The sequence below is a fragment of the Acomys minous genome, assembly GCF_964271855.1.
Source record: "Acomys minous genome assembly, chromosome: 2".
Lineage (NCBI taxonomy): Eukaryota > Metazoa > Chordata > Mammalia > Rodentia > Muridae > Acomys > Acomys minous.
The window spans coordinates 72,202,395-72,228,856 of record NC_140484.1 but is presented as its reverse complement, the minus strand read 5'-3'; the positions used below and the strand labels follow the sequence as shown (position 1 = coordinate 72,228,856).

Here is a 26,462-nt window from a genome sequence, read left to right as displayed (position 1 = left end):
ATCTCACTGGCCTTTGTGTTTCTGAGACAAATTCTCATTCTAAGCTTAGCCCCCCTGTCTCGGTCTTCTGAATATTCCAGATGACAGTGCTGAAACGACCACGCGTTTAAAAACTCAGTTCTATTTTTTTAAGGACCTATTTAAAAATTTTTTGGAAGATACACACACACATAAACATATATACAGTGTATATGTGTTATTAACATTTTCCGTATAGGCAGTGACTAGGGGAAAGCTTCCTTAAGGATGTGTTTATGGAAAAAAAAAAGTTGAGGATTGCAACAAGCCCAGATTTTCCTAAGTGGGTCATTACCCACTGGTAGGTTGCAAAACCACAAACTGCATTTGGCGGGGGATGTAGAAAAAGTCCCTGGATGCTGCATGAAAGGGACGCTCAGTACTGTGAGAAAGTTGACTGGGCTGGGGGTAAATCAGTGGGAGAGCGCATGCGCACTGCATCACTGCACAAATTTCTGTGGGTCACTGAAATCGCAGTCAGCTGTTTCCCCCGGCTTTCATACTCAGACAAACTTGTGTAGCTGTGGACCATTTGGCTGAAGACAAGAAGACATTGTCAATGAAAAAAAAAGAAAAAGAAATGTAGAAAAGTCTAGAAGGTTCTAGTGAGAGGTGGGTCTGACGCTTCCCAGCTCCTGGCCCTACATTTCAGGGTAAACTACATGTCCAGAGAGGCAGCTGTCCGGGGCACAGAAACAGCCCTGCCACGGGTTCAATCCCTGGGGCTGAACGATTACAAAACCCCACAAACAACCAAGCCTCCTCTCAGCTCCTTAAGAACTGTGTGCTGCTTCTGCACAGGCATGCCCGTCCCTGGTTGGTTTGGTTTGATGTTTTAGAGGCAGGATTCCTGTGTAGCGCAGGCTAGCCTAGAATTTGTGATCTCTGTTTCAGCTCTCCACGTTCTGGACCTCCAGGCACATGTACGTGTTTTATTTGTCGGTTTCCTCCTTTGGTGGGTGCTGAGGAGAGAACACAGGGCCTTGTGAATGCTAGGAAGGGCTCTACCATTGAGCCACCTGATATGGTAATGTCCTTTTGTAATCCTAGCACTTGAGAGAGGGAAGCAAGAGCCTCAGAAGTTTAAGGTCACACTTAGCTACATAGTGAGTTTGAGGCCAACCTGGGCTATATTAGTCCGTGACAGAAAAAAAAAAAAAAAGAAGAAGAAGAAGCCGGGCGTGGTGGCACACGCCTTTAATCCCAGCACTCAGGAGGCAGAGGCAGGCGGATCGCTGTGAGTTCGAGGCCAGCCTGGACTACAAAGCGAGTCTAGGACAGCCAAGACTACACAGAGAAACCCTGTCTTGAAAAACCAAAAAAAAAAAAAAAAAAAAAAAAAAAAAAAAAGATCTTGAGTAGGTGGGCTGTTTTTCCATGTCTGTCTGAGACACGGGCCACACCACCCCTCCAGGCTACATGTTTTTCTGATCAGCTGTAGAATCTGATTTTGAGATGCAGATCCTCCCAACCTTGAAACTGTCAACTTTCTTATGTGCTGCAGCCTTGAGTGCAGTAACGTACCGGGACCCATCTCTGCCCTTGCTTTCATTTTCAGCTCCACCCCTAAAATGAAGCTGTCCATCAAGTCATCAACAAATTCTAATTGGTCAATTTTACTAAAGGCATTAGACCCCCTCATCCCTTTCCTCGAGAACACAAACACACGATAGGGCGCGTGTCAGGGGACTGGCCAATGGGAGGACGGTATAATCTCATCAGTCCACCAATGGGACGCTGATATTCCCGCCTGCCCAACTGCCTCATGGAGCAGTCTCGCACCCTTGCAGTTTGCCACCTTTTTCCTCTGGTGCGAAGGTCCCTTAAAAGCCAAAAGACCGCAGGATGGCAGGCTCCAATTCCCTCCACCGCTCCTGGGCCTCCCCGACTCCTCCGTGGAGTGGATGGGAGGCGAGGCTTTTTCGGGCAAAAAAATAATACATAAAAAATATGCACTCCAGGGTTTCTGTTTTCTTTTAATGGGATAATAATCACTTAAAGTTCCTTTCTTTTAATGTTTTAAAATTTCAAGTATTTTGACAATCTGAACACCCCCCCCCTCCCTCCTTGCAAGCTTGGTTGCTGAGGGGAAACATCAGCCTCTCCCTTGCCCTCCCACCTTTGTCCCAGAGAAGGGAGGCCTGTGACAAGTCTGAGAGAAACGACACGGAACTGGGTGTGTATCTGCGGTCAGGTAGAGCCAGAGCGTGGACATCAGTAGGGTGAAGGGAAAAAAGTTGGGTGCGGAGGTGTTCTTTTCTTTCCCCCAGTTCTCACCCCTTTCCCACCCCCCCAACCTCCCACCCCGTTTCTCTCTCTTCGTGTGTCCTAAGGATTGAACCCAGAGGCCCCCCCACACACACACAAGTGCCCAAACCCTGCACTACAGCCCTCACCCCCCCCCCCTTTTGAGACAGGGTTTCTCTGTGTAGCCTTGGCTGTCCTGGACTCACTTTGTAGACCAGGCTGGCCTCGAACTCACAGCGATCCACCTGCCTCTGCCTCCCGAGTACTGGGATTAAAGGCCTGCGCCACCATGCCAGCCCTCACTTTTTAAAAGATTTATTAGCCAGTCATGGTGCTGCACCCCTTTAATCCCAGCACTAGGAGGCAGAGGCAGGTGGATCTCTGAAATTTTCAGGACAACTTTGTCTATATAGCAAGTTCCAGGACAGCCAAACTACACAGACTCTGTCTCAAAAAAAAAAAAAGTGTGTGTGTGTTTGTGTGTGTGTGTGCACGCATGCGTGTTTTCCTTACATGTACAAGCTGTGCCAAGGAGGCCAGAACAGAGCATAAAGTCCCTTGGAATTGAAGTTACAGATGCTTTGTGGGCCACCACCGTATGGGTGCTGGGAATCAAACCTGGATCCTCTGCAAGAGAGGTCAGGGCTGTCAGTCACTGAGTCATCTTCCCAGGCCTCTGTTTTTGTTAGTTTTGAGGCAGAGGCTTGCCCATGGTGTGCACCAACTTATGATCCTTTTTCCTCAGCCTCCAGAATCCTGGGGTCACTGCTCTGTGCTACCCTGAAAAGATATATAAGTTCTGGGAGTGTGGGCCAGCTCCGTAGTGAGATGGTGTGTGGTGATACGCACCCTGGAACCCCAGCATGGAGGAGATCAATACAGAATACAAGGAGTTCAAGACCAGCCTTGGGCTACAGAGCAGTTTCAGGGCTAGCCTGGGCTACACGAGGCCATATCTCAAGGGAACACAGACACACAGACAAAGCAAACAACATGTCCAGTTGCCTTGGAGAAATGGTGGGAAAGTACAATGAAGGCCAGGCGTGGTAGCACAGGTCTGCACTCTCAGATCTTAGTAGCTAAGACAGGGTGATCAGGAGTTCAAAGCCAGCCTGGCAGACATGGCAAAAGCCCTTTGTCTTAGGCCAAACAAGAAGTGATCTGAAAGATTAGACTTCAGGCATGCCTGGCAACTGACAGGGACTACAGAGGAGTGGGTCTCAAAGGCCACTGTGGCTTTGCAGTGATGATTCCTGGGGCAGGGGTGGGGTGTCTGAAGAGCATTGTTTTCATGGCTGCGTTTCTCTCCTGCAGACAGGCATGGCCCTGCTCTTCCTGCTGGGCTGTGGATTCTTCCCACTGTGCTTTGCTGTCCTCTGCTGGGGGCTGCAGCACCAAACCAGCTTGCGGATGGAGAGGAAAGAGGCTGTTTTGGTGGCGTCCAAGTAAGATGGGAAGGGTGGAGCATCTTTCCTAGGGCCAGAGCTGGTGGAGCTGATGCAGCATCTCAAGAGGAGCTGGAGTGGACTCCGAGGAGGAGGAGGAGGAGGAGGAGGAGGAGGAGGAGGAGGAGGAGGAGGAGGACCCAGGAGAGTGGGGGATGGGGCCCCGTTAAAGGGATCTCTTGCAAGTCACTCTCTCTCTCTCTCTCTGAGGTTCAGGTCCCTCACTTGGAAATGGGTCTGATAATAATTTCTTTTTGGAGACCCATGAGGATCACTGAGCTGGTGGGTGTCTACGGGCTGTGGGCTCTGCGGAGGTATAGGGCAGGATTTACATGACACTCAGTGGGAGGAGATGATGCCTGGCTCCCTCCAGGTGGCAAGGAACCAGCATGCAAACCAGCATGTAAAAGCCGTGTGAGCCAGGCAAGCACTCAGTCACCCACCTGCACCCCCAACTCTTCCCCCTGAGGTATAGCTTTACTTTGTGACCCAACTCGGTGTCAGACCATGGATTTGCCTGTCTTGGTCTCCCAAGTGCTAGCAATTGAGCGTTTATGTGAAACCGGCCAATAGCTTTTATGTTCTAGAATTGTTTACGTTACATTTGATTGGAGGGAGTGGACGTGCCCTGGCTCGCCTGTGGAGGGCAGAGGGCAATCTGTGGGAGTTGGTTCCATGGAGGAAGGTTCTCTATCTCGGAAGTCATCAGGCTTGGCCACAAGCACCTTTATTTGCTGAGTCATCTCACTGGGCTGCCCGAAACTGGCTACTTTTTAACTGATAATCCAAACTAGGTCTTAAGGAGATCCTATCTTCTGCTGGCAACACCACGCTGGGAAATCACGTTTGTGGGCTGGGCCAGGCCCTCAGGCTGTTAATATAAAAGGGAGAGATGCTGGGACAGGGACTGTGTGGGAAAACAGTGCTTGGGGGTTTCTTTGTTTCTCTTTCCTTCTTTTCTGTTTTGTTTTGTTTGTTTGTTGTTGTTGTTGTTGTTGTTGTTGTTTTGGTTTGGTTTTTGGTTTTTTGAGACAGGGTCTCTCTGTGTAGTCTTAGCTGTCCTGGACTAACTTTGTAGACCAGGCTGGCCTTGAACTCACAGCGATCCGCCTGCCTCTGCCTCCCGCGGGCTGGGATTAAAGGCGTGCGCCACCACGCCTGGCTCTTTCCTTCTTTTCAATGCTGGGTCTGGGGCTCTGAAATGCTAGATCACCTCCAGGCTGTATCTCCAACTCCCAAAGGCAGGGTCTGCCAAGGTGTCTGGGTAAATCCCTAGCAGAGAAATCAGAAGCACAAAGCCCACAGTGTCCCTCCCCTCCTTCCCCCCCCCCCACACCCCCCCCCCCCGATTTCCCCGCATTCCCCCCATTCCCCCCCCCCCCCCCCATGTCACTCTGCTCTAATCTACACCACCCACAGTTAGCTCCCGGTCCCTTGACCAGGTCTGTGGTCCGCCACCAAGGAGTTTGGATACCAGCTCATCATCCCAACTTAATGCCTTTTGCACTTTTTGTTTGCTTTCAGGTTTTTTGTTTGTTTGTTTGTTTTTTATTGTTTTGGTTTTTTTGGAGGTAGGGGGTCACTCTGTAGCTCAGTTTATCTTGTAACTTTTTCAGGTTTTGTTTTTGTTATTTATTTATTTGTTTGGTTATTATGTATGCAATGTTGTGTATTGCCTGTACACCTGCACACCAGGACACCAGATCTCATTATAGATGCTTGCGAGTCGCCATGTGGTTGCTGGGAATTGAACTCAGGACCTTTGGAAGAGCAGCCAGTGCTTTTAACCTCTGAGCCATCTCTCTAGCTCCAGGTTTTTTTTTGTTTTTATCTTGTTACTCTTGGTGAACCTCCCACCTCAGCCTACTGGGATTATGGCCTGTCCCTCATACTAGCAGCTCAGGCTGACCTGGGATTTTGCTGGGAATCTGCTGTATAGATCAGATTGCCCTAGAACTCCCAGGGATCTGCCTGTCTCTACCTCCTGTGAACCACTGCCTATGGCTTTTCCAGGAGTGAAGCAAACACAAGCTCAAAATCCCACATTACTAAAGTATACACCTGTTATCTTGACAAGATTTTGTGTGTGTGTGTTTTTTTAAAGATTTATTTATTTATTTATTATGTATCTACATGGACACCGGCACATCAGAAGAGGGCATCAGATCACATTATAGATGGTTATGAGCCACCACGTGGTTGCTGGGAATTGAACTCAGGACCTCTAGGAAGAGCAGATAGTGCTCTTAACTGCTGAGCCATCTCTCCAGCCCCTTTTCTTTCTTCTTTCTTTCTTTCTTTCTTTCTTTCTTTCTTTCTTTCTTTCTTTCAATTTGTAAGCCTTGGTTTCTCCTTCTCCAATCCTAGAAGATCAAAGGAACATTGACACAAATCTCCTAGTTCTGTGCCCAGACTGTAGTAAGACCTGGGCGTGTGGGCGAGTCTCCTTAGATGAGTTATCCAGGTTTACAATGATCTCTAACACTAACCCCAATTCCTGCCAGTGCCAAGACTTCCCCCCCGGCCATTCCCACAGACTGCCACGAGAGGGAAGCACAAAATAGCAAATCTGCCCCTTCCCTTAGGGAGAGGGAGTAGGCTGTGGGCTCGAAAGGTCAGTTGTCAGTAGATTTTTGAGGCTTAACTCGGGGCCAGCGGGGCGGGGGGGGGGGGGGGGGAACCCAAATTACAGTTAGGTGTCAGGCCCCCACGGTATTCAAGTCTGAACACCAGATGGGTTTGGGGAAGGCAGTCCTCTAGGAGGCCGTGGAAGGGTGCGAGCTGCTGTGGGCTAGGCCTAAGTTACCCTGGCTGTGCTTCTCCTTGGATTTAACGAGGGGCTGTATCAGCCGACCCCCCAGGCTCTCCTCACTCATAAGCACGACTGTTCTGAGGAGTGGCTGAGGAAAAGGAGCCAAGGCAACAGGAGAAATAGGGCTGCGGGAGGCCATGAAGCCTGAGGGAGGGGGCTTCCATGGCTCTGCGTGGCTTTTCAAGGCAGTCCCCTTTTCTCCTCAAGTCCATTCTTTTTCCCCTCTCTCCAATGCTGGCACTTCCTCTGTAGCCCAAGCTGGCTTCCCTGAGTGATCCGCTTGCTTCAGTTTCCCCCCTCTTCCCCCCCCCAACTGAGTGTCGAGTGTTGATGAGCCACCATGCCCAGTGTTTCCTTTAACCCATGCTGGAAGGGTTCCGATAGTGAGCCCCCTGTCACCACTTACCTCTGGTCCTGCCATCTCTTCTCTTTCTGACCCTGGGGATCTTGGTTCACACCTCAGGACCATTTCCTGACCCCTAAGCAGTGAATGAGCACAGATTCCCGATCCTGTCTCAATAGTGAGGCAAGGATACCAGGCAGTGTGAGGTGGAGTGCATGCTAGGTGCCTGGGCGGTGTTAGGGTTGTTAGCGTCTACGGTGTGTGTGTGGGGGGGGGGGGGGAGTGTGAGCACCTCTGGGTCTGAAGGACATTGCGAGGTGATTGTGTTCCTCTCCGTGTCTTCAGTGTTCCCTTCTGGGAAAGCAAGAAACCACCTACTCAGTCTGCCTTCCCCAGGGAATCTTGGCTGGAGTGAGCCACCCCTAAGCTGAGATCCCTACAGGCCACCGAGGGACACACGTTTATATGTATAAGCGTTGACAAAGGAAATGCTAGACATTTTCAAATTGCTGACGGAAACGGCTCAGTACCCCTTGCCAGCTGAAGGAACCCAAGGCTACCTTCTTCCCCAAGAGCAGAGCGCTCCCTTCCCTAGTCCCTGTCCCCAGCAGCCCCCTGCACTGCAGCTCCTGTCTCTTTAAGGACCTCCCCCTCCCTCTTTCCCATCTCTGTCGCAGCCGCTGCTGTGGCTCAGAGCTGCTGCACGGGAGACAACGCTGCTGCAGGTCCGGTTTCCTGGTGTCTGGTCGGTGCCACCATTTCCCTCCCCCTCTCCCCGCCCTCCCCCTCCCCCTCCTCACAGAGGGGGCAGGGGGCTGGGCACCAATTCTATAATGCCATGTGCCGTGTCTGCAGCACAGGGCAGCAGGGCTGTGGCGGCGGCAGGAGGTGGTGGTGGTAGCCTGTGGTGGCGGGAGAGCGGCGTTGACTGGTGACCGCTTGCCCAGTTGCTCCTCCGCTTGGCTGGGTTCTTTCCTCCCTCCCTTTTTTCAGGGCTGGCACCACCGTCCCCCCACCCCGCCTCCTTGGGCCCTCCCAGCCTCTCTCCACGTAAGCCCCCCCACCTGCCGCGGCTCTCCCTCCCCTCCCCCAGCTGCATCCTCCTCCTCCTCCTCCTCCTCCTCCTCCTGTCCCCTCTCCCTCTTGGTCCTCTCATCAAGTCCTCCCGCGGTCGTTTCTTCCCATCCCTCTCACCGGCGTCCTCCCACCCCCTCCCTCTACTCTGCCTAGCTAGCTCTTTCTTCCCGTGTCCCTAGTCTCATTGAAGTCCCTTTCTCCCGTGCCCTGAACTGGCCCCCTTGTCCCATACTGTCCCCGCCCTGGCCCCTTTGTGCCTCCCCCTCCCTCTTTCTCCCTCCCTCCTCTACCTCTAACTGCCTCAGTTTGGTCCTCCTGTCCTTTCTGGACCCTCCGGTCTCCCTGCTGGGTCCAAGTCACCATGCTTACCCCAATGGTGGCTGGGGGGGTGGTGTTCCCCGGACTCTTCCTCCTATCCAAGAACACGCTCCAGAGGCTGCCCCAGCTGCGCTGGGAGGAGGCCGACGCAGTCATTGTCTCCGCCAGGTAAATGGCATGCCTTCCCTGAGTTCAGCCCCTCTCTCCCCAACAGGCTTCGTGGGGAGGGACCCCCCATCCCCTCCCTGGGCTCTGTGTCGGTGGGTAGGTTTACAGCCAAGCTTCCTCCGTCCTCGGACCTCACCTTCCCTGGAGACCTCCCTGAAGACCAGCCATCTGGTCTACTCTTCAGCTTGATTGTTCTTGCTTTCCCCTGTCACCCCCACATCCTCTAAAGCAGGCCAGCCTATGACTAAACAGTCCCACAAGACAGCGGGGAGCGAGCCAAGGGGCAAGACCATGTTTCTCAGGGCGAGTGTTTGGGGGTCAAGGCAGAGAGTAGTAGAAACTTGTACATCCCTAGACTAGGGCTCCCAGGAAGAGGAACAACTAGGGATTTGTGGGAAAGTAGCTGGGGGAGCTTGGGGGTCACTGGGGGGGGGGGTCAGCAACTGTAGGCATGAGCTGCGTGGTGACCAGGTGTCCAAGGAATGCAGGACTCCCTTGGCCTCAAGGGACTCCAACCCCCCAAGAGAAAGACCTCACTGCCAGCCAGTCCCAGCACTGGCTTACCTCAGGATGACTGCCTTGGTGTCCTGGGGGAGGGGGGGTGGGGTGGGGAGGAAGACCCAACTACCACAAACTAGGAATGAAGAAGGCTAGGAGAGGCGGGAACTAATGGATCCCAGCTAAACATGGCTTCGTTGAAAGTGATGGTGGGAAAGCCTGGCGTGGGAGGAGGCTGACAAGGAACAGCCCCGAGAAGTCCACGCTCCACTCTCTAAAGCACGGTGACTGGTAAGAGGAAGACACGGAGGCACCCATATTATTTTCGCTCTTTGCTCCGTCTCACTAGGCTGGTGTCCTCTGTCCAAGCCATCATGGCCTCCACGGCTGGCTACATAGTCTCCACCTCCTGCAAGCACATCATCGATGACCAGTAAGTAAGATGACCATCCCTGCCCAGGCCCTAGCAGTGCATGTGTGGGACCTGGGATCCCACAGATCTGTAGTGGTCCCTGAACTGGCCCCTCCCCTCCCAAAAAAAGTTCATGTGATTTGCTGCAACTCAATGCCAGGATAAGTTTATCCTGCCCTGTCTTAGAGGTCAGAAGCAAGGGAGCAAGGGTAGAGAAGAAAAAGTCCTCAACGCACTTCCTGGTCGGCTCCCTGGCCTCTTGTCACAGGCTCTGGATGTCAACTGTGCCTTTTCCAACTCTTGCATCCCTCCGCTATACTCTGATTCTATCCAGTACCTTAGCTGAGTGTCTCCTCACCATGCCTGGCTCAGGTCTCAAGCCCTTCTGGAACCCGTATGTCTAGCCTCAACTCGTGTCCCGGGGAGAAGAGAAAGAGATGACCCGAACAAGGCCACTAAGGCTCGGGCAGTGGGGGTTGGGGGGGTGAAGAGGCCAAAATTTGGCACTGGCAGCTACTGCAGTGTTTGGTGCTTGCCAAAAAAAAAAGGCCCAGGTCTGAGAGGTGGGGCAGGATGACAGACAAGGGAAACACTGGCCCTGTCCATGGTGCTGATCTGCCCTTTTTGGTGCTGATCTGCCTTTTTTTTTTTTTTAACCCTGGCTAACCACCGGCCTCTGCCAGTTTGCTATGTGCCCAGGGTGTCCTTTCTTGACTTATAGCTTCCATATCTACTGCCCTTCTGTGCTGTCCTTTGAGCCTCAGGGGACATTGTCTGGGTGACCCTGGTGTCTGTCCACCTTCTGGTGTCTGTCTCTTCCTTCCCCAGGGGTGAGCTCTCTCCTCCTGGGATCTAGAGTGAGGTCACATCCCTCCCCCAGAAGGGTTTCTGCAAGGGGCGACTTGAGCATGTTAAGTGCCTAGAACAGTTTGTGGCTCCATGGTGCAGAGGCTTAACTCTTAGGACCCTTCTCCATGACTTGACTTCCCCCTTGCCCTCCCCCAACCCCTTCCCCAGCCAGAGTCTCCAAGAGAAGAGGAGCCTGGGTGCCCGGCCGTGTCCTCCTCGCCTGTTCTTACCTGGAGGTCACCTTTGGCTCCTGCGTTCCCACCCCCCACGTCCAATCTTGGCCTTGTTTGTCCTTTAATCCTTAGGTAGGTGGGGGATCAGGGCTAATCCGGGGCAGCAGCTGTTCTTACCTCTGAGCACCTAATTGCTGAGAGTGTAGAGATGGAATCTAACGCCTCGCCTCACTTGTCACCCAGGGCCTGAGTCCCTTCTGGTGCCCCCACATTCCACAGTCCTATGGCTTCCATCCGTCATCACATCCCTAGGCAGGCTCTGAGCTGTCTCTGTGGCCTCTCCCTTACCTCCTCTCTCTGACTCCTGACCACTCCCCCCTACATCACTGCAACATGGGCTGTTTCTCCCTTTTCAGGCCAGTCTATCTGGGTAAGCTGCTCCTATCTTTGGTTTGGTTTGGTTTGGGTTTTTAAGACAGACAGGGTTTCTCTGTGTAGCCCTGGCTGTCCTGGACTCGCTTTGTAGACCAGGCTGGCCTTGAACTCACAGTAATCCACCTGCCTCTGCCCCTCGAGTGCTGGGATTACAGGGGTGCTGCTGCTATCTTTGTGCTCTTCCCGCCTCCCCTCCCCAGCACCCACACTTGGTGTATGGTGGCTAGCTGGGTTGGCTTTTTGGCTTTTGTTCTGTTCCTTCTGGCCCTTTCTGTCTCCTACCCCCACCTCAGGCCTGTCTGAGGATTCCTGGACTTGAGAAAGCCTCTGTGCTGACTCAAAAAAAAAAAAAAAAAGCACAGCACAGCAAATCCTTGTGTTTCCCGTATTTGTTTACTCCAAAGTCTGTAGAACTCTCTCTGTTCTTGGCATCCTTGCTCGGCATTTTCTCTTTACTGCTGGCCATACCTGAACTAACAATAGACTTGGCCACCTTGGAGCAAAGGCAAGCCATAGTGACAGCCCCTCTGCCGCACTGGGGATTGGCTCCAGCTCCCGAACCTTCTGAGGCAGCGGGCTGATGTCAAGGACTCCTGTGGTTATTCCTTGGCCACATTACTTAGCCTTTCCATGGCACAGGGTTTCATGAGATGTGAACACGTTGCTGCTGTGTAAAGGTTGAAGTACCAGCATAGCGTTTGACATGTGGTAAGCCGTTGTAGCTGCTGGTGCTCGGCCACAGGCCCTCTCTGCAATACTTGGAAGTTCCTCATTTGTTCCGAACTGGGGGAATCTTTGTACCTCGCCCTAGCTCATGTCCTTGATTGCCCACAATCTGCAGTTCTCCTGTCTCCTGTCCCAAAGGGTACATGGAGGACAAAGACAGAGACGTGGTGGGTCCTGAGGTCTGTGAGGCTGCCTGGCCTTGGGGCGTTTTTTTGTTTTTTGTTTTTTGGTTTTGTTTGTTTGTTTTTTTCGAGACAGGGTTTCTCTGTGTAGCCTTGGCTGTCCTGGACTCGCTTTGTAGACCAGGCTGGCCTCGAACTCACAGCGATCCACCTGCTTCTGCCTCCCGAGTGCTGGGATTAAAGGCGTGCGCCACCACCGCCCGGCGTGGGGCGTTTTTTTTTTTTCACACACCACCAGTGTCTGTAACTCAAGACTCAAGAGTTGTTGTGAGAGCCCCCTTGGGACCTAGCTCACTCGTGTTGTACATCCTGCGCTGGGGGCTGCTCACCTGAGCCCTGCCCACCCGCCTCCTCTCCCCGCTCCCCACAGGCACTGGCTGTCCTCGGCCTACACGCAGTTTGCAGTTCCCTACTTCATCTATGACATTTATGCCATGTTCCTCTGCCACTGGCACAAGCACCAGGTTAAAGGACATGGAGGAGAAGACGGGACGCCCAGAGCACTGGGCAGCACCTGGGCCGTGGTACGTGGCTACCTGCACAAGGAGTTCCTCATGGTGCTCCACCACGCCGCCATGGTGCTGGTGTGCTTCCCGCTCTCAGTGGTGAGTCCTCCCTTCTGCGGTCAGGGGAGTTGAGGATGGGGGTGGACAGCTGTTTCTCCCCAAAAGCATGCCAGCAATGCAGCATGCAGGGCCCATGTGGCTGGACTTGGGGTGGGGCCTCTTGAGTCTTGAGAATCTGGGATGCCTTAAAGCGACGGCTACGTGTATGTGGGCCTGTCCTCCTCCTGTGGATGTAGGCAGGAGAAAAGAGGCAGTGTCCCGAGTGCTCAGACTCCAGGACCAAGTGTCTCTGGGCTGAGGATGAATTTCAGCTGGCAGAGTGTTTCTGTAGCATTGTGTGAAGGCCTGGGTATAAGTCCCAGCACTTCGTAAGGCTAGCGTGGTAAGACATTTGTAATCCTAGCACTTAATAGTGGAAGCAAGCCGGGAGGTGGTGGTGCACGCCTTTAATCCCAGCACTCGGGAGGCAGAGGCAGGTGGATTTCTGTGAGTTCGAGGCCAGCCTGGTCTACAAAGTGAGTTCAAGACAGCTAAAGCTACACAGAGAAAACCTGTCTAGGGAAAACAAAAAATAAAATAAATTAAGAGTGGAAGCAAGAAGATAAAGTCATCTTCTGCTACATAGTGGGTTTGAAGCCATCCTGGGGTACCTGAGACTCTTTAAAACAAAACAAAACAAAACAGCCCAGTGGTGGCCCACACCTTAAATCTCAGCTCTCAGGAGCCAGAAGCAGGTGGATCTCTGAGTTCGAGACCAGCCTGGTCTACAGAGTGAGTTCCATGACAATCTCTGGCTAAATAGAGAAACCTTGGGGGCAGGGGGAAGGGTGGGGGTTGGGAACAGGGCTGGGAGATGGCTCAGTGAGTACGAGACTGCCATGTAAGCATAGGGACCCATGTCTTCTTGAAAAGGACTGATTGAAATGCTGGTGTGTGTATATAGGCCCAGCTCAGGGGAAACCCCAGCTCCGGGGATTCGAAAACAGGAGAATCCCCGGGGCTTACTGGCAGGCAGTGCAGCCAATACGTGAGCTCCAGGTTCAGTGAGGGACCGTGCCTCAAAAAATACAATTGAGAGCAACTGAGGAAATTGACCTCTAGCCATACACACGTGCATACATGTGTACCCCGCGTGTGTATGCACACACAAACACACATAGAGGGAGAGAGGGAGAGAGAGGGGGAGAGGGGGGCGGAGAGTTCCAAGCATCCCTGAAGGTGATGGGGACACAGTTCCTCAGACGCTTGCCTTTCCCCCCCAGGTGTGGAGACAGGGCAAGGGAGATTTCTTTCTAGGCTGCATGTTGATGGCTGAGGTCAGCACACCCTTCGTCTGCCTGGGCAAGATCCTCATCCAGGTGAGCGTGCTTTGAGGGGCATGTGGGGTGGACAGCTCCGGGGACTGGGGGTGGGGGGGAGATTTCTTAAAGACCATACAACCTTTCAGCACTATGGTGATCTGTGCCTATAACATTAGCTTTGGGGAGACCGAGGCAGGAAAATCATGACATTTGAGACTAGCCTGGCCTACATAGTGAAACTGTCTCAAAAAGCAAGGATAAGAACAAGAACACTGGCCAAGTGCAGTCACAGCTGTGGGAAGAGCCGTCGGCGAGGGTGGAGGGGAGGCAGCTGTGGGAAGCCGCAGGCGCTGCCTCTCCCCGCCCTGCCACGATGCTGATGCTCCGTCCACAGTACAAGCAGCAGCACACGTTGCTGCACAAGGTGAACGGGGCCCTGATGCTGATTAGCTTCCTGTGCTGCCGGGTGCTGCTCTTCCCCTACCTGTACTGGGCCTACGGGCGCCACGCCGGCCTGTCCCTGCTCTCCGTGCCCCTGGCCATCCCAGCACACGTCAACCTGGGCGCCGCGCTGCTCCTCGCACCCCAGCTCTACTGGTTCTTCCTCATTTGCCGCGGGGCCTGCCGCCTCTTCCGACCCCGAGGTTCCCCACCACCCTCTCCTTGTCAGACCCAGGATTGAGGCGGGGGGGGGGGGGTGGGGGGCGCCTGGAAACCCCCTTCCCAGCCCCTGTGGAGACAGGGCTTTGGGGCCAATGGGTCGGGGGTGAAAGCCAGGAGTCCCTTGCTTTGGCAGCCCCAAGACAGATGGACTCAGATAGGCTCTCGGGAGCTGAGGTCAGATTGGCAGGCAGGAAGAGAGGGGACCGGATGAAGGCCTCTTCTTGCGTCTGTGCTAACAAGATGAAACGAAACAGAAAGGGAGAAGTGCGGGGAGGCTCAGTGGGACCAAGGAGTCAAGGGACATGGGGGTGGCCCCCCTGCTGCCAAGGACATCCCAGCCCTGCTGCTGCAAATCCCTCTCTGCTCCCCATCACCCAGCAGAGAGAAGATATCCCAACTCACCCCATGTGGACCCCCCTGAAAGGGCAGGTGACCCCCACAGTTTCTTCCTGTGGGAACCAATCTGAGGGACCTTATTTATTTAATCACCCATATCAAATTAATTTGTCGGGGTGAGGAGAGGGAGGCGATTGCTCCCCTACAACCTTCCCAGCGCTGAGCAGCTCTGGGGGCAGGCACCAGGCCAGTCCCTTCTGTCAGGGGCACATTTAGCCCTCGGCCCCGGCCCCGGCTTGTCCCTGGTGCTACAGGCCTCTCGCGGCTTCCTCCGGTCTGGGGCCACAGACCCCGGGAGGTGCTTTTACAGACCGCTAATAAAGACGATCTTCCTGAACGCCAGCAAGGTCCTCGAGTCCAGTTTTTTTGTTGTCTGGGAAGGGCGGATGAAGAGGACGACTGAGTGGTAAGGGAGGGAGGAGGAGAAGGGGACGGGGCAGCATGAATGGCCTCGAAGATGATCCTGGGAGGAAGGGCGAGTGCGGATGGCCGCAGGGAGAGGCACTGCACGGGCGGACAAGGAAGGAGACACAGCCTTTATTTCTCAGTAGAAGGCTGGGTAGATGTGTGGCACACAGCTGGGTCCAGGGCTACTGTCCAGCTCCTTAGGCCCCTTTCTGGAAGCTCCTGTGGGAGTGTGCAGATCAAGTGAGGAGGGGCACAAAGGAGACTGGGTCCTCTGGAAGGGACAAGGCAGGCCTGGGGACAGCACTCACGTGTGCACAAAGAACTGGAAAAGCAGGAAGAAGAACGCCACCACCAACGCACCCGCCAGGATGTGCTGGAAGAACCCAGAACCTGCGAGACATTAGAAAGCAGCGCTGTTCCAGACCCTGCCCGAGAAGGAGGCCCCTCCATCAAAGCTGAGTCATACCTGTCTTAACAAAGGTCACCGGCTTCTCTCCAATAAACTGGGCCATAGCAAGAATGCTAGCTTGGTCTGAGTCTGGGTAATCAAAGAAATCAGGTCTGTCTACCAACAGCTGGGAGCTGGTTCTTAGTCCCGAGGCTTGGCTGTCATCCCCTCTGGGTGCTAGGAACCAAAGCAGACTCTGTGAGAAGAGCCCACAGGCCCCTTGGCGTCCACTGAAGAGGCCAGGAAAACTCGGGGCCCTGCTTGCTTTGTTCCCTGGGGCTGGATGAACTCTCATCAAAAGCTCGCCTTATCCGAGATGGCTAGGAAAGGGGCACAGATCACAGAACGAAAAGAGAAAGGCTGGCCAAGGGTCTTGGCTCACAGCTCTGGTCCTATCGTTGGGAAGCAAAGGCAGAAAGATTGCTGCAAGCTTGACGCCAGCTTTGTCTGTATAGTGAGCTTGGACTACAGGATGAAGCTCTGCCTCCAAGCAATAAAACAACACGAGGTGGGAGGGAGGGAGAAGAGGGGGGAAAGACAGAGAAAAAGGAGAAGGGGAGGAAGAGGAGGGGAGAAAGGCCTGGGGCTGGGCTGGCTGCTTGGCCTAAACCAAGCTAACTCCCCATTATTCCTACTACTCTTGAGCCCAGCTCCCCACCTGTGTCTATGGTCCCCAACTCAGCCATACACATCCACACCCATATGGGCAGCCACCGACACAACTCCATAACTCCTTCACAACTGTGAGTGAGTGGGATTCTATGATGTCACAGGCCAGGGCCGTTCCGGTACCCTGGCTGTAGAATGATTCCGGCTCCTGATGCAAGTAAGCCCATTGAGCCCGATCCTTAGAGACGCCCCGCACTGACAATAACAGTAACAGTGGTGCCTGGGGGTGTAGCCCAGGGGTAGAGCTGCCTCAGCACGTACAGGGTCTTGGGTTCTATCCCAGAATCACCACAGTCAGTCAATCAACTGGCCATTCAGGTCCCAGAACTTAGCTGGGACTCTGAGACGATGCATTTGTGTGGCAGCTATATTTGGGAGGTGAAGTGGGCCGCACATCTCCATTTGTGTTTTGGCTCAACCACAACTAGTTTATCGAGTGCCTATTAAAAAATGCCAAGAAATGTGCACAGACAGGCTCATGCAATTTGCGGAAGCCCAATCCGCAAGGAGAAGAGGAACGCGGAAGCGCTACACTTCCTGAGGCCGTGCATTTTTCTATGTGGCGGCTCTGCTTTGCGTTGTGTCCGCAGTTTCAGGGGTCTGCGTTCTATCTCCAGGCTTGGTCTTAGCGCTCCGCAGAGATGGAGGCGGACGGTGAGAAATAGGAGAAATAACAGTCTTTCCCACCAGGTGGCAGCAGTGTCGGTCCGACGGTGCCACCATCTCAGCCGGTTACACCGGGTGCGGCAGGCAGGCTCCGCTGGGGACTGGCTGTCGCGGGGAGGCGGGGAGTTTGTCCTTAGAGGAATTCCACCCCCCACCCCCCGCCACCCGCTTATGGCTAGTCTCTCGGCTTTTCAAAGAGCCTAGTCTACTCGGCTCACCGTGACTCAGTTTCCCCTTTGGTGGCATGAGTACGTACCACCCCCACCCCGCCCCGCATCCCACCCGTCTCTTTCCTTTAGTTCCCACAGTCCTCCTGGTGTCACTTCCTAAGTGCGACCTGCACTCCAGAGGCCGTGTCTCGAGGTGTGAGAGATAGCTCGTTTCTGATTGGCAGTTAGGCCTGTCTATCACAAATGTATTCCAGCCCACCGGGGCCAAGGACACTTCAGGGTCTTCTTGAATGCGCCTCTGCCAGGGCTTGTTTCACAGCCTCCGGTTCCTGTTACTCCACTTGCCCACAAGGCGGCTCCTTATTACAGCATCCTCTCTCCCGCGCCAACCCACCTGTTCGCCACAAAACAACCTTGCCGCTATCAGCTCTTCTCTGCTCCCCTCCCCTCCTTCTCCCCCCACCCCCGCCCCCCACTTCCCCTTGAGGCAGTCTGTCCTGAAACTCACTATTTAGACCAGAATGCTGGGGTTAATGGCCTGTACCTCTACATCCCGCCCCACCCCCGCATACACTGAGAATTCAAGGGTGCCACAGCTACGCATGGAAGGTAGTTCTACAACATTCCATGACTTCCTCCTGAACTTTGTTACTTTGTTTTTCTTTCTCTTTCTTCTTTTACTTTTACTCTCTCCTCTCTCTCTCTCTCGGGTTGTTTTTTGTTGTTTTGTTTTTTGAGACAAGGCTTCTCTATGTAGCCTTGGCTGTCCTGGACTATTTGTGTACCAGGCTGGCCTCAAACTCCCAGCGATCCGCCTGCCTCTGCCTCCGGAGTGCTGGGACTAAAGGCGTGCGCCACCACTGCCCAGCTTTACTCTCTTACATTGCTTACTTACTGCAGTTTTCCCTCCCTTTACTCCTTCCAGTCCCTCGCGCTCTCTCTCCCCCAGGTCAACTCTTCCTCTGTTTCCTTTAAAAAACAAACAAGGGGCTGGAGAGATGGTTCAGAGGTTAAGAGCACTGCCTGCTCCTCCAAAGGTCCTGAGTTCAATTCCCAGCAACCACATGGTGGCTCACAGCCATCTATAATGAGATCTGATGTCCTCTTCTGGCATGCAGGTGTACATGCATTCAAGACAGTGTACTTAATAAATACATCTTAAAAACAAAACAAAACCTACATTAAAAAACAAACAAAGGGCTGGGCGTGGTGGCGCATGCCTTTAATCCCAGCACTCGGGAGGCAGAGGCAGGCGGATCGCTGTGAGTTCGAGGCCAGCCTGGTCTACAAAGTGAGTCCAGGATGGCCAAGGCTACATAGAGAAACCCTGTCTCGAAAAACCAAAAACAAACAAACAAACAAAAAAAAACACAAAGGGCCAGGGGTGTAGTGGCATATGCCTTTAATCCCAGCACTGGGGAGGCTGAAGCAGGCAGACAACTCGCTGTGAGTTCGAGGCCAGCCTGGTCTACAAAGTGAGTCCAGGACAGCCAAGGCTACATAGAGAAACCCTGTCTCAAAAAAACAAAACAAATAAACAAACAAAAAGAGCAGACCTCCCAGGAATCTCCACCTAACACGGCCTAACAAGATCCAGTATGCCTGGCCACAAGCCCTCATATCATGGCTGGATGAGGCAACTCAGTAAGAGGAAAAGGGTTCCAAGTGCACAAAAGATTGCGAGACACCACTCCCATGATTGCGCGTCCATAAGAACCCCAAGCTACACAACCATATGGTATATGCAGAGGCCCTACCTCAGACCCATACAGGGTCCACGGTTGTCTCTTGACTATGAGCCTCTGTGAGCCCTCTTCAGTTGATTCTGTGGGTCATGTTGTCATGGTGTCCTTGACCCTTCTGGCTCCGACACAATTCTTCCTCCCCCATCGTCTACGGGGTTCCCCTGGCTTCCCCTAGTGTTTGGCTGTGGGTCTCTGCATCTGCTCCCATCTGTTGCTGGATGACGCCGCTCTGATGACAATTGGCCAAGCACTGTTAGCTCACAGGCAATCCAGATAGCCTGCTTTCAGGGTCCTGGCAACTACTTATGTTGTCACCTGCCACTGCCAGATAAAAGGGCCCACCCTCTGGCCAGCTTTCTCTTTCTCTCGACCTCTTTCTCTGCCCTCATGGCTCTGCCCCTGTCTGTCTGTCTGCCTGCCTGTCCACATGTCCAATCATCTCCCCGTCCCCCTCCTCCTGGAGGTCTTAACTCCTCCCCTTTTCCCTTCCCCAAATAAGCTCCCCTATGTCAGATGTGCTGTGTGATCTAACTGTATATTGTAACAGACACCGTCTATGAGGACAGCAAGAATATCATTAGGAGTCATTTATTTCTTTTTCTTTTCTTTTCTTTTCTTTTTTTTTTTTTTTGGTTTTTCGAGACAGGGTTTCTCTGTGTAGCCTTGGTTGTCCTGGACCCGCTTTGTAGACCAGGCTGGCCTCGAACTCACAGCGATCTGCCTGCCTCTGCCTCCCGAGTGCTGGGATTAAAGGCGTGCGCCACCACACCCGGCTAGGAGTCATTTCGCTGCCCCGTGGCCTCCAGCGTTTGGTTCTGTCCTGGGTCTCTGTGCTGTCTAGCCTCTGGTTCCTGGTCATCCAGGCAACGTCGAGCATGGGCTCCTTCTCATGGCATGGGTCACAAGTTGAACCAGCAGTCCTGGGTCGGCCACTCCTGTAAGTTCCGTGCCACCACTGACCCAGCACCTCTCTCGGGCAGGGCGGATTGTAGGTGGAAGGTTTGTGGCAGGGCAGGTGTCCCGCTGCTCGGAGCCTTGCGTGGTTACAGAGGGTGGCTGGTTCAGGCTCCGCATCCCCCATGGCCAGGAGACTTCACTACAGTCGCTGATCTTCTTCCGGATCCATGTGGATCCAAGCGCACTCAAGCCCGGTCTGAACCTGTTACTCTCTCTTTCTCATCCTCTCTTGCCTGTCTGTCACGTGCAAGGGGCGGATCTCCTCTCCCATTGAGGGTCGATTAGAAACACAATAGTCCAGGTGAGGTTCCCAGGTCCGCTTCCTGAATTCCAGGCCCGGGATGGCTCCACCCAGTCTATCTCAAGATTAATCTCACAGAGTAGCTGTGGTGTGTCCAAGGGCAAAGCCCGCCAAGGCTGCTTTCACCTGTGACAAAGCTTTCAGTCCTTCCACACCCCCTATCCACCTGGGAAATCCATTCTATTTTCCCTTCCCAGGGAGAGCCACGGGTCCCTGTCTCAGCTCTCCTTGTTACTTAGCCTCTCCGGGTTTGTAGACTATAGCATGATTCTCCTTTCCTTAACATCCGATGTCCACGTATAAATGAGTCCACGCCGTGTTTGTGTTTCCGGGTCTGGGCTAGCGCAGCTTTTATTTTCTAAATAGAAACCCAGAGAGGTAGGTAGGGTGACGTGCAGCACACAATCCCAGTGCTCCTGAGGCTAGGACAGGAAGGACACACAGCAAGCTCCCATCTGAAATAAACACCTCTGAGACGTCCAGCTTCAGCAAAACCAGGCAGAGGCTACCCTCCGAGAAGGTGGCACCCACACCTGGGCATGGCTTCTTTGAGACGCTCAGGTACTCAGACAAACAAGATGCCAAAGTGGAAAGTCCCGAGGAGATACACCTGCAACCTCTACACACCTGTCCCCACACGTATGCACACCCCACCCAGATATACACAGAAAAATAGCCAACCACAAGACGTACTCACATTCCACCAGCCAACCATAAGGCAGACAAGACCCTTTCCCCTCAAGCCGACCTCTGGGCCTCTTGCTCTCCCACTTGTCTGACCATCAGCAATTGTAGAGTGTTCCTGCCGTGCGCTGCACTGGACTCTGGTTAAGGTTTGGAACATGGTTTCCAGGGTGTGGGTATAACTAGGGAGTTTGGCAGAGCATTTGCAGCAAATGGGTGAGCACCTGAGTTTAAATACTTAGACCCACTGGGTGTGGGGGTGCGTGCCATGGCACAAAATCCCCGTACTCAGGAGGCAGAGGCAGGCAGAGCTCTGTGAATTCCAGGACAGAGTTATATAGTGAGGCCTTGCCTCAAAAAACAAAACAAACAGAAACCCCCCAGAACTCACACATGTGTAATCCCAGAACTCCTAGCTGGAGATGAGAGGTAGAGACGGAAGATCCTTGGACGTCTTTGTCTCAAGGCAGAAGGCGAGGAGAGTACACAGACTGTCTTTTGACTTCCAGGTGCATCCCATTGTAAAGTGAACTTTTTTAAAAAATTAATTAATTTATTATTATGTATACAGTGCTCTGTATGCACATAAACCTACAGGCCAGAAGATCACATTACAGATGGTTGTGAGCCACCATGTGGTTGCCGGGAATTGAAATCATGACCTCTGGAAGAGCAGCCAACGCTCTTAACCTCTGAGCCATCTCTCCAGTCCAGTAAAATGAACTTTTATTCTCCTGTCTCAGTTGCTGTCTCAGAGGCTTACTGTCTTCTTCTGCTAACCTAGGCCTAGTCCTGGAAACTTCTAGCCTCTGTACAATCTAACCTAGGCCTAGAATGTTTTCAGTCTCTGAGATTTTCTGCTTAATAAGCTCATCCTTACTTGTTCTTTCCGAGCTCGGGGCTGCCTGGTTCAACTCAGCTGTTCAGGCTGACTTATTTAATCTGTCTTCTCTCTTGGCCCAGAATTGCTCTCTTGGCTTCTAACTCAGCAATCTGCTCTAATCTCCTAGCTCCTTCTCATTAATTTTCTGTCCTGTTTCATCTTCACCTGAGTGCTCTCTCTCTCTCTCTCTCTCTCTCTCTCTCTCTCTCTCTCCTCAACCCATCTCTCTATTCCTGTCCTGGTAAAATGTGTCTCTTCTCTCTGTAAAGCTGCCCCTTAAGTAACTTCCTTTCCTCGCCCTTCTCGTGAGAGTTGGGCGTATCCTATTCTGTCAAATCTTCTCTGATTTGTCACCTTTTCTGCCACTCAGTTAGACATCACTTTCAAAGATGGCTGCTTCCTTCTGCAAACTTTACCTTTGTTTGGGATTAAAGGCATGTACCACTATGCCTGGATCTAAGTTTTTCTTTACCTGATACTTGCTCTATACCAGGCTGGCCTTGAACTCAGATCTGTTTTCCTCTGTCTCCTGGATTAAAGGGGTGTTGTATTCCAGCCCAATCACACAGACCTAGAAAGTCTTTGGATGTGATCTCCTGCCAAACAGCCATGTTCTGAATTAACATTCCTCTACATCCCATGGCACACACTAGGGCATGCAAGGGAAGGAAAGAGGGAAGGAAAGAAGGGAAGGAAGGAAGGAAGAAAATAAAGAAAGGAAGGAAGGATGGATGGATGGATAATTTATGGCTTCTGGAATCATGAGGGAAAGCTTACAGATGTATATCGGTTTAGAAGAGACAGACACCTGTCAGGCGTCTGCGCTTGCTGCCTGCACTCCCTCAGCCTCTTCTGAGGGGCTTTGTCTCCTCCACTCTCCTCATAGCGCCTCCTTTGGTGAAGTCCACCAGTGGGGTTACTTCCTTTTTCTTTGCTCTCTCAGCAGGGTCCCCTCCTCCCTCACATCAACACAGACCCACCCTCACCAGTTTCCAAGACTCTTCTTGCCAGCTTGGTCTTGGCCTTCTCTTTTCATATATATATATATATATTCCTTCTCCCTAGGTGATCTCATCTATTCTCATGGCTTTAAATACCATCTATATGCTGGTGAGTCACAAATGTATATTTCTAGCCCAGACCTCTCCTCAGAGCTCCAGACTCCTATGCCCAACTTCCTGCTTAATGTCTCCAGGCCAAAAACATCTCCGAGTACAATCCTCCACAAAGCTCTCAGCTCTCTTACTCCAAACCTGCTCCTCCTCATCTCGACAAATGCTTTCACGATTTCTCTAGATGTCCTACCAGGAACGTGAGGCTCGTCTCAGATCTTTCCTCTTACCTGTCAAAAACCCCAAGTGAACATCTGCCATTTCCAACAGAAAGCTCAAGTCTGTCTAGATGGTGGCGCGCAGCTGCGATCCAAGCACAGGCGAGGCTGGGAGTCACAGATCCAGATCGGCCTGGGAGGTATACCAAGAACCTGTCTCAAAGGGGGGGGGGGGGGGATGGCGAAGATGAGGGGGAGAGAAGGAGAGAGCAAGGCAAGGCAAGGCAGACATCTCAAATTTGGTTCCCTCCCTCCCTCCCTCCCTCCCTCTCTAGGCTTGCCTCCCACCAAGGTCTTTCAACTGATCTATTGATAGCCACACTCACTCCCACCTCCAAAGTCCCAGCCTCAGCCATTAGCAAGAACCGGTCAGACCCAACGTCCCTACAGGAAGCCTCCTGAATAAGAGCTCTGTGGCCAGCCTGACCGCCCGCTCACAGCCAGCCTGACCGCCCGCTTCACCCTCTCCCGTTTCCTCCAAGCTTTTAGCCACTCTGGTTTCAGACCACTCTTTAAATTCTAGGTTTTCCTCAAGTGATTAATTTTTTTTCTGAGACAGTTTGAGATCCTGCCTCCGCTTCCCAAGCGCGGGGCTCGCTTGCTGGTGTGCCCTTCATTCATAAGGCTTACTCCACGTCCCAATTGCTTCCCAGAGGCTCCCAGATCTCACCTACGACACTCCTGCCCCATTCTAGATCCAGCTGATGACTCATCTTGGAATTGCCAGTTGACACATTTCCTGCAGGAGGGGAGGCCTGAGGCACCCCGGCTCTGGGCCATCCTTCATCCAAGTCACTTGTTGGAGTCATTTGGGTGTCTATCTCCCCAGAAAGCTGAGGTTGGAGGCATAGAAGGTATTCAAGACATGATGGGGCTGGTGGTGGTGATGCACACCTTTAATCCCAGCACTTGGGAGGCAGCAGCGGGTGGATCTCTGTGAGTTCAAGGCCAGCCTGGTCTACACAGTAAGTCTAGGACAGCCAGGACTGTTAAAAAAAAAAAAAAAAAAAGGAAATGATGGGGTAATGGGACGTAAGTATGCTGGATACAGAGCTTTTCCCACTGTGAACTGGTAAAGCCCATGACTGTCTGTCATGTTCCTGGGCTCCTTCCTGCCTTTGGAGGAGGCTTTGCAAGGCATGCTGGGATGAGTCCAAGATGTCCACTAAGAGAAGGCAGAAATAGAGGACTCACTGGTCACACTGCTCCTTTCATGCTGGCCCCTGTGTTCAGGCCAACAGCACCCTTGCTCTGTAGTGCTGGCTGGGCTGCAACGCATTACATAGAGCCTGGCCTGGAACTCATGGGCAAACTTCCTGCCTATGTCTCTCAAGTACAGGGATTGCAGGCATGTGCCAGCAGGCAGGCCTGGCTTCTTCCTTCCTTACCCAGGAGAGCTATGAAGGATGCATGCTTTGTCTGCACAAGACCTGAGTCTGACTGTGAACACACCAACAGACAAATATGCCGGGCATGGTGGTGCACACCTTTAATCCCAGCACTTGGGAGGCAGAGGTAGGTGGATCGCTGTGAGTTCGAGGCCAGCCTGGTCTACAAAGTGAGTCCAGGACAGCCAAGGCTACACAGAGAAACCCTGTCTCAAAAAACAAAACAACAACAACAACAATAAAAATTGTTGGATATTTATTGGTTTGTTTGTGTGTATACCAACATGTGCCGTAGCTCACGTGCAGAAGGCAGAGGACAACTTGTAGGAATTCTCTTCTTCCTTCTACCATGGGGGCTTCTGGAAGCAAACTCAAGTATGTGTGGCAAGTGTCATGACCATCCAAGTCACCTCACATCCTCAAAATGTGTATGACTTTAATGTGCTCTTGGGTGACACGCGCGGGGCACAGTGTAGAAGCATTTGGATGGCGCACACCTTTAATCCCAGTGCCTGGAGGCAGAGGCAGGCAGATGTCTGAGGCCTAGTCTACTTAGTGAGTTCCAGGCCAGCCAGGCCTACACAGTGAAATCCTGCCTCAGAGAGAAAAACAAACAGAAAATTGTATGTCGGAGGCTAAGTCTTTCCTATGCTTGCCCTTCCCTGCTCCACAGCAACCTCGTTCTTAGGCGGTCACCATGGCTACCATTTTCTTGTGTAGTCTTCCGGAAATAATATATGCACAAATAAGCACATGTAAGGTCTTTCCCTCATTCAAATAGCAGCATTCCATATGCTCTGCTCTGCATCTTGGGTTTAAGTGAAAGTGACATTGTGAAGAATCTATCTATCTATCTATCTATCTATCTATCTATGTATCTATGTATCCTTTTTCATGGCTGCATGCTATTTTGATATGGGAAATTATGTCATAGCTGATTTAACAAGTCTCTTTTGCATGGACATTTCATTTTTTTCCTTTTTAGAAGTTGTAGGTAAGTCAGATGGTGGTGGCACACACTTTTAATCCCAGCACTTGGGAGGCATAGGCAGGCCAACCTCATTTCGAGGCCAGCCTCATCTGTAGAACTGAGTGAGTTCCAGGACAGTCAAGGCTACACAGAGAAACCCTGTCTTGAAAAAAAAAAAAAAAAAAGGAAAAAAAGTCATAGGTAAGAATGCTGAACTTCTATTCTTTTGGGGGTTTTTTGGTTTTTTTGAGACAGGGTTTCTCTGTGTAGCCTTGGCTGTCCTGGACTCACTCTGTAGACCAGGCTGGCCTTGAACTCACAGCGATCCACCTGCCTCTGCCTCCCGAGTGCTGGGATTAAAGGCGAGAGCCACCTGGCTTCTTTTGTATACTTCTTGGAATATTTGTAGGATAAAGTCATAGAGCTGGAATTTCAGGGTCAAAGAGCATGTGTATTTGTGATCTTGGCATCCAGTGTCAGACTGGCTGCAACAGAGGTACCACTAATTTATTTAGTGTGTTAAGTGTGCCAATACTTTGAATTTTGTCCACTTGATAGGTGTCAGGTGTTGTGTTACGTAATTTGACTGTATATTATTCTTACTTTCAAAAAAGTTTTAAGTCAGGCACAGTGGTGCATGCCTATATCCCAGCACTCTGGAGGCAGAGGAAAGCAGATCGCTGTGAGTTCGAGGCCAGCCTGGTCTACAAAGTGAGTCCAGGACAGCCAGGGCTACCCTGTCTCAAAAACAACAACAAAAAGGTTTAAAGTACAAACACATACAATTTGCACGTAACATTTACCAGGCATTTTATCTTTTCTATTTGGTGCTGGGGGATCAAACCCAGTACATGCTGAGCACACATGGCACCAGGGCCCCCAGCCCTTGACTATTATCAAGGGTACAGTTTGTCAATGTTAAGCAGTCACATGTTGAGCAGCAGAATTTCTCTGTTGAATCCCAATATTTTTGTGAGGCTGATTTAGTGTCAGGCCCAGTCTGGGGCACTGGGGACTCAGAGATGAATCAGCCCCTGTTCTCTGTGGGGTCAGGCTGATAGGAGTCACACGTAAACAGGCAGACAAAGCTGTCTGCAGAGCTGAGTCTGAGGGATCTAAGGGCTAAGAAGGAGGTGTTTGTGGGGGTGCTCCAGGAGACTGCTAGGAACAGGTGACTTGGAATGACCCGGGAAGGGCAGCTCTCACGCCCGAGC

General features: G+C 52.3%; 2 protein-coding genes across 3 annotated transcripts; one reads left to right on the top strand and one right to left on the bottom strand.

Moving 5' to 3' along the window:
- Positions 1–1,810: 1,810 nt before the first annotated feature.
- Positions 1,811–14,971, top strand: TLCD3B (TLC domain containing 3B). 2 transcript variants are annotated; one of them, XM_084772119.1, is made up of 6 exons: positions 1,811–2,194; positions 3,580–3,710; positions 9,276–9,359; positions 12,074–12,308; positions 13,532–13,627; positions 13,965–14,971. In XM_084772119.1, exons 2-6 carry the CDS (start codon positions 3,586–3,588, stop codon positions 14,250–14,252), a joined length of 828 nt encoding a protein of 275 aa, XP_084628245.1. In that variant the 5' UTR covers positions 1,811–2,194; positions 3,580–3,585; the 3' UTR covers positions 14,253–14,971. The 2 variants fall into 2 exon arrangements, with proteins under 2 accessions (XP_084628245.1, XP_084628244.1); XM_084772118.1 differs by lacking the exons at positions 1,811–2,194; positions 3,580–3,710 and adding an exon at positions 8,067–8,428.
- Positions 14,972–15,089: 118 nt separating this feature from the next.
- On the bottom strand, positions 15,090–18,957 carry LOC311592126 (fertilization-influencing membrane protein). The gene is made up of 5 exons (XM_084772120.1): positions 18,748–18,957; positions 16,144–16,925; positions 15,504–15,662; positions 15,346–15,427; positions 15,090–15,256 (listed from the first exon to the last, which is right to left on the bottom strand). The coding sequence occupies exons 2-5, from the start codon at positions 16,211–16,213 to the stop codon at positions 15,235–15,237; spliced, it is 333 nt and encodes a 110-aa protein (XP_084628246.1). The 5' UTR covers positions 16,214–16,925; positions 18,748–18,957; the 3' UTR covers positions 15,090–15,234.
- Between the last annotated feature and the right edge of the window lie 7,505 nt (positions 18,958–26,462).

What these genes read in the sequence shown, in the direction of transcription:
- TLCD3B (XM_084772119.1), top strand. Translation starts at nt 3,586, where the DNA reads ATGGCCCTGCTCTTCCTGCTGGGCTGTGGATTCTTCCCACTGTGCTTT. An exon ending in AAGCACATCATCGATGACCA is followed by an intron (nt 9,360 to 12,073) that starts GTAAGTAAGATG and finishes CGCTCCCCACAG; the next exon opens with GCACTGGCTGTCCTCGGCCT. An exon ending in TGGGCAAGATCCTCATCCAG is followed by an intron (nt 13,628 to 13,964) that starts GTGAGCGTGCTT and finishes CTCCGTCCACAG; the next exon opens with TACAAGCAGCAGCACACGTT.
- LOC311592126 (XM_084772120.1), bottom strand. Translation starts at nt 16,213, where the DNA reads ATGGAGTTGTGTCGGTGGCTGCCCATATGGGTGTGGATGTGTATGGCT. An exon ending in GTTGGGGACCATAGACACAG is followed by an intron (nt 15,663 to 16,143) that starts GTGGGGAGCTGG and finishes TTTGGTTCCTAG; the next exon opens with CACCCAGAGGGGATGACAGC. An exon ending in TTCCAGTTCTTTGTGCACAC is followed by an intron (nt 15,257 to 15,345) that starts GTGAGTGCTGTC and finishes ACACTCCCACAG; the next exon opens with GAGCTTCCAGAAAGGGGCCT.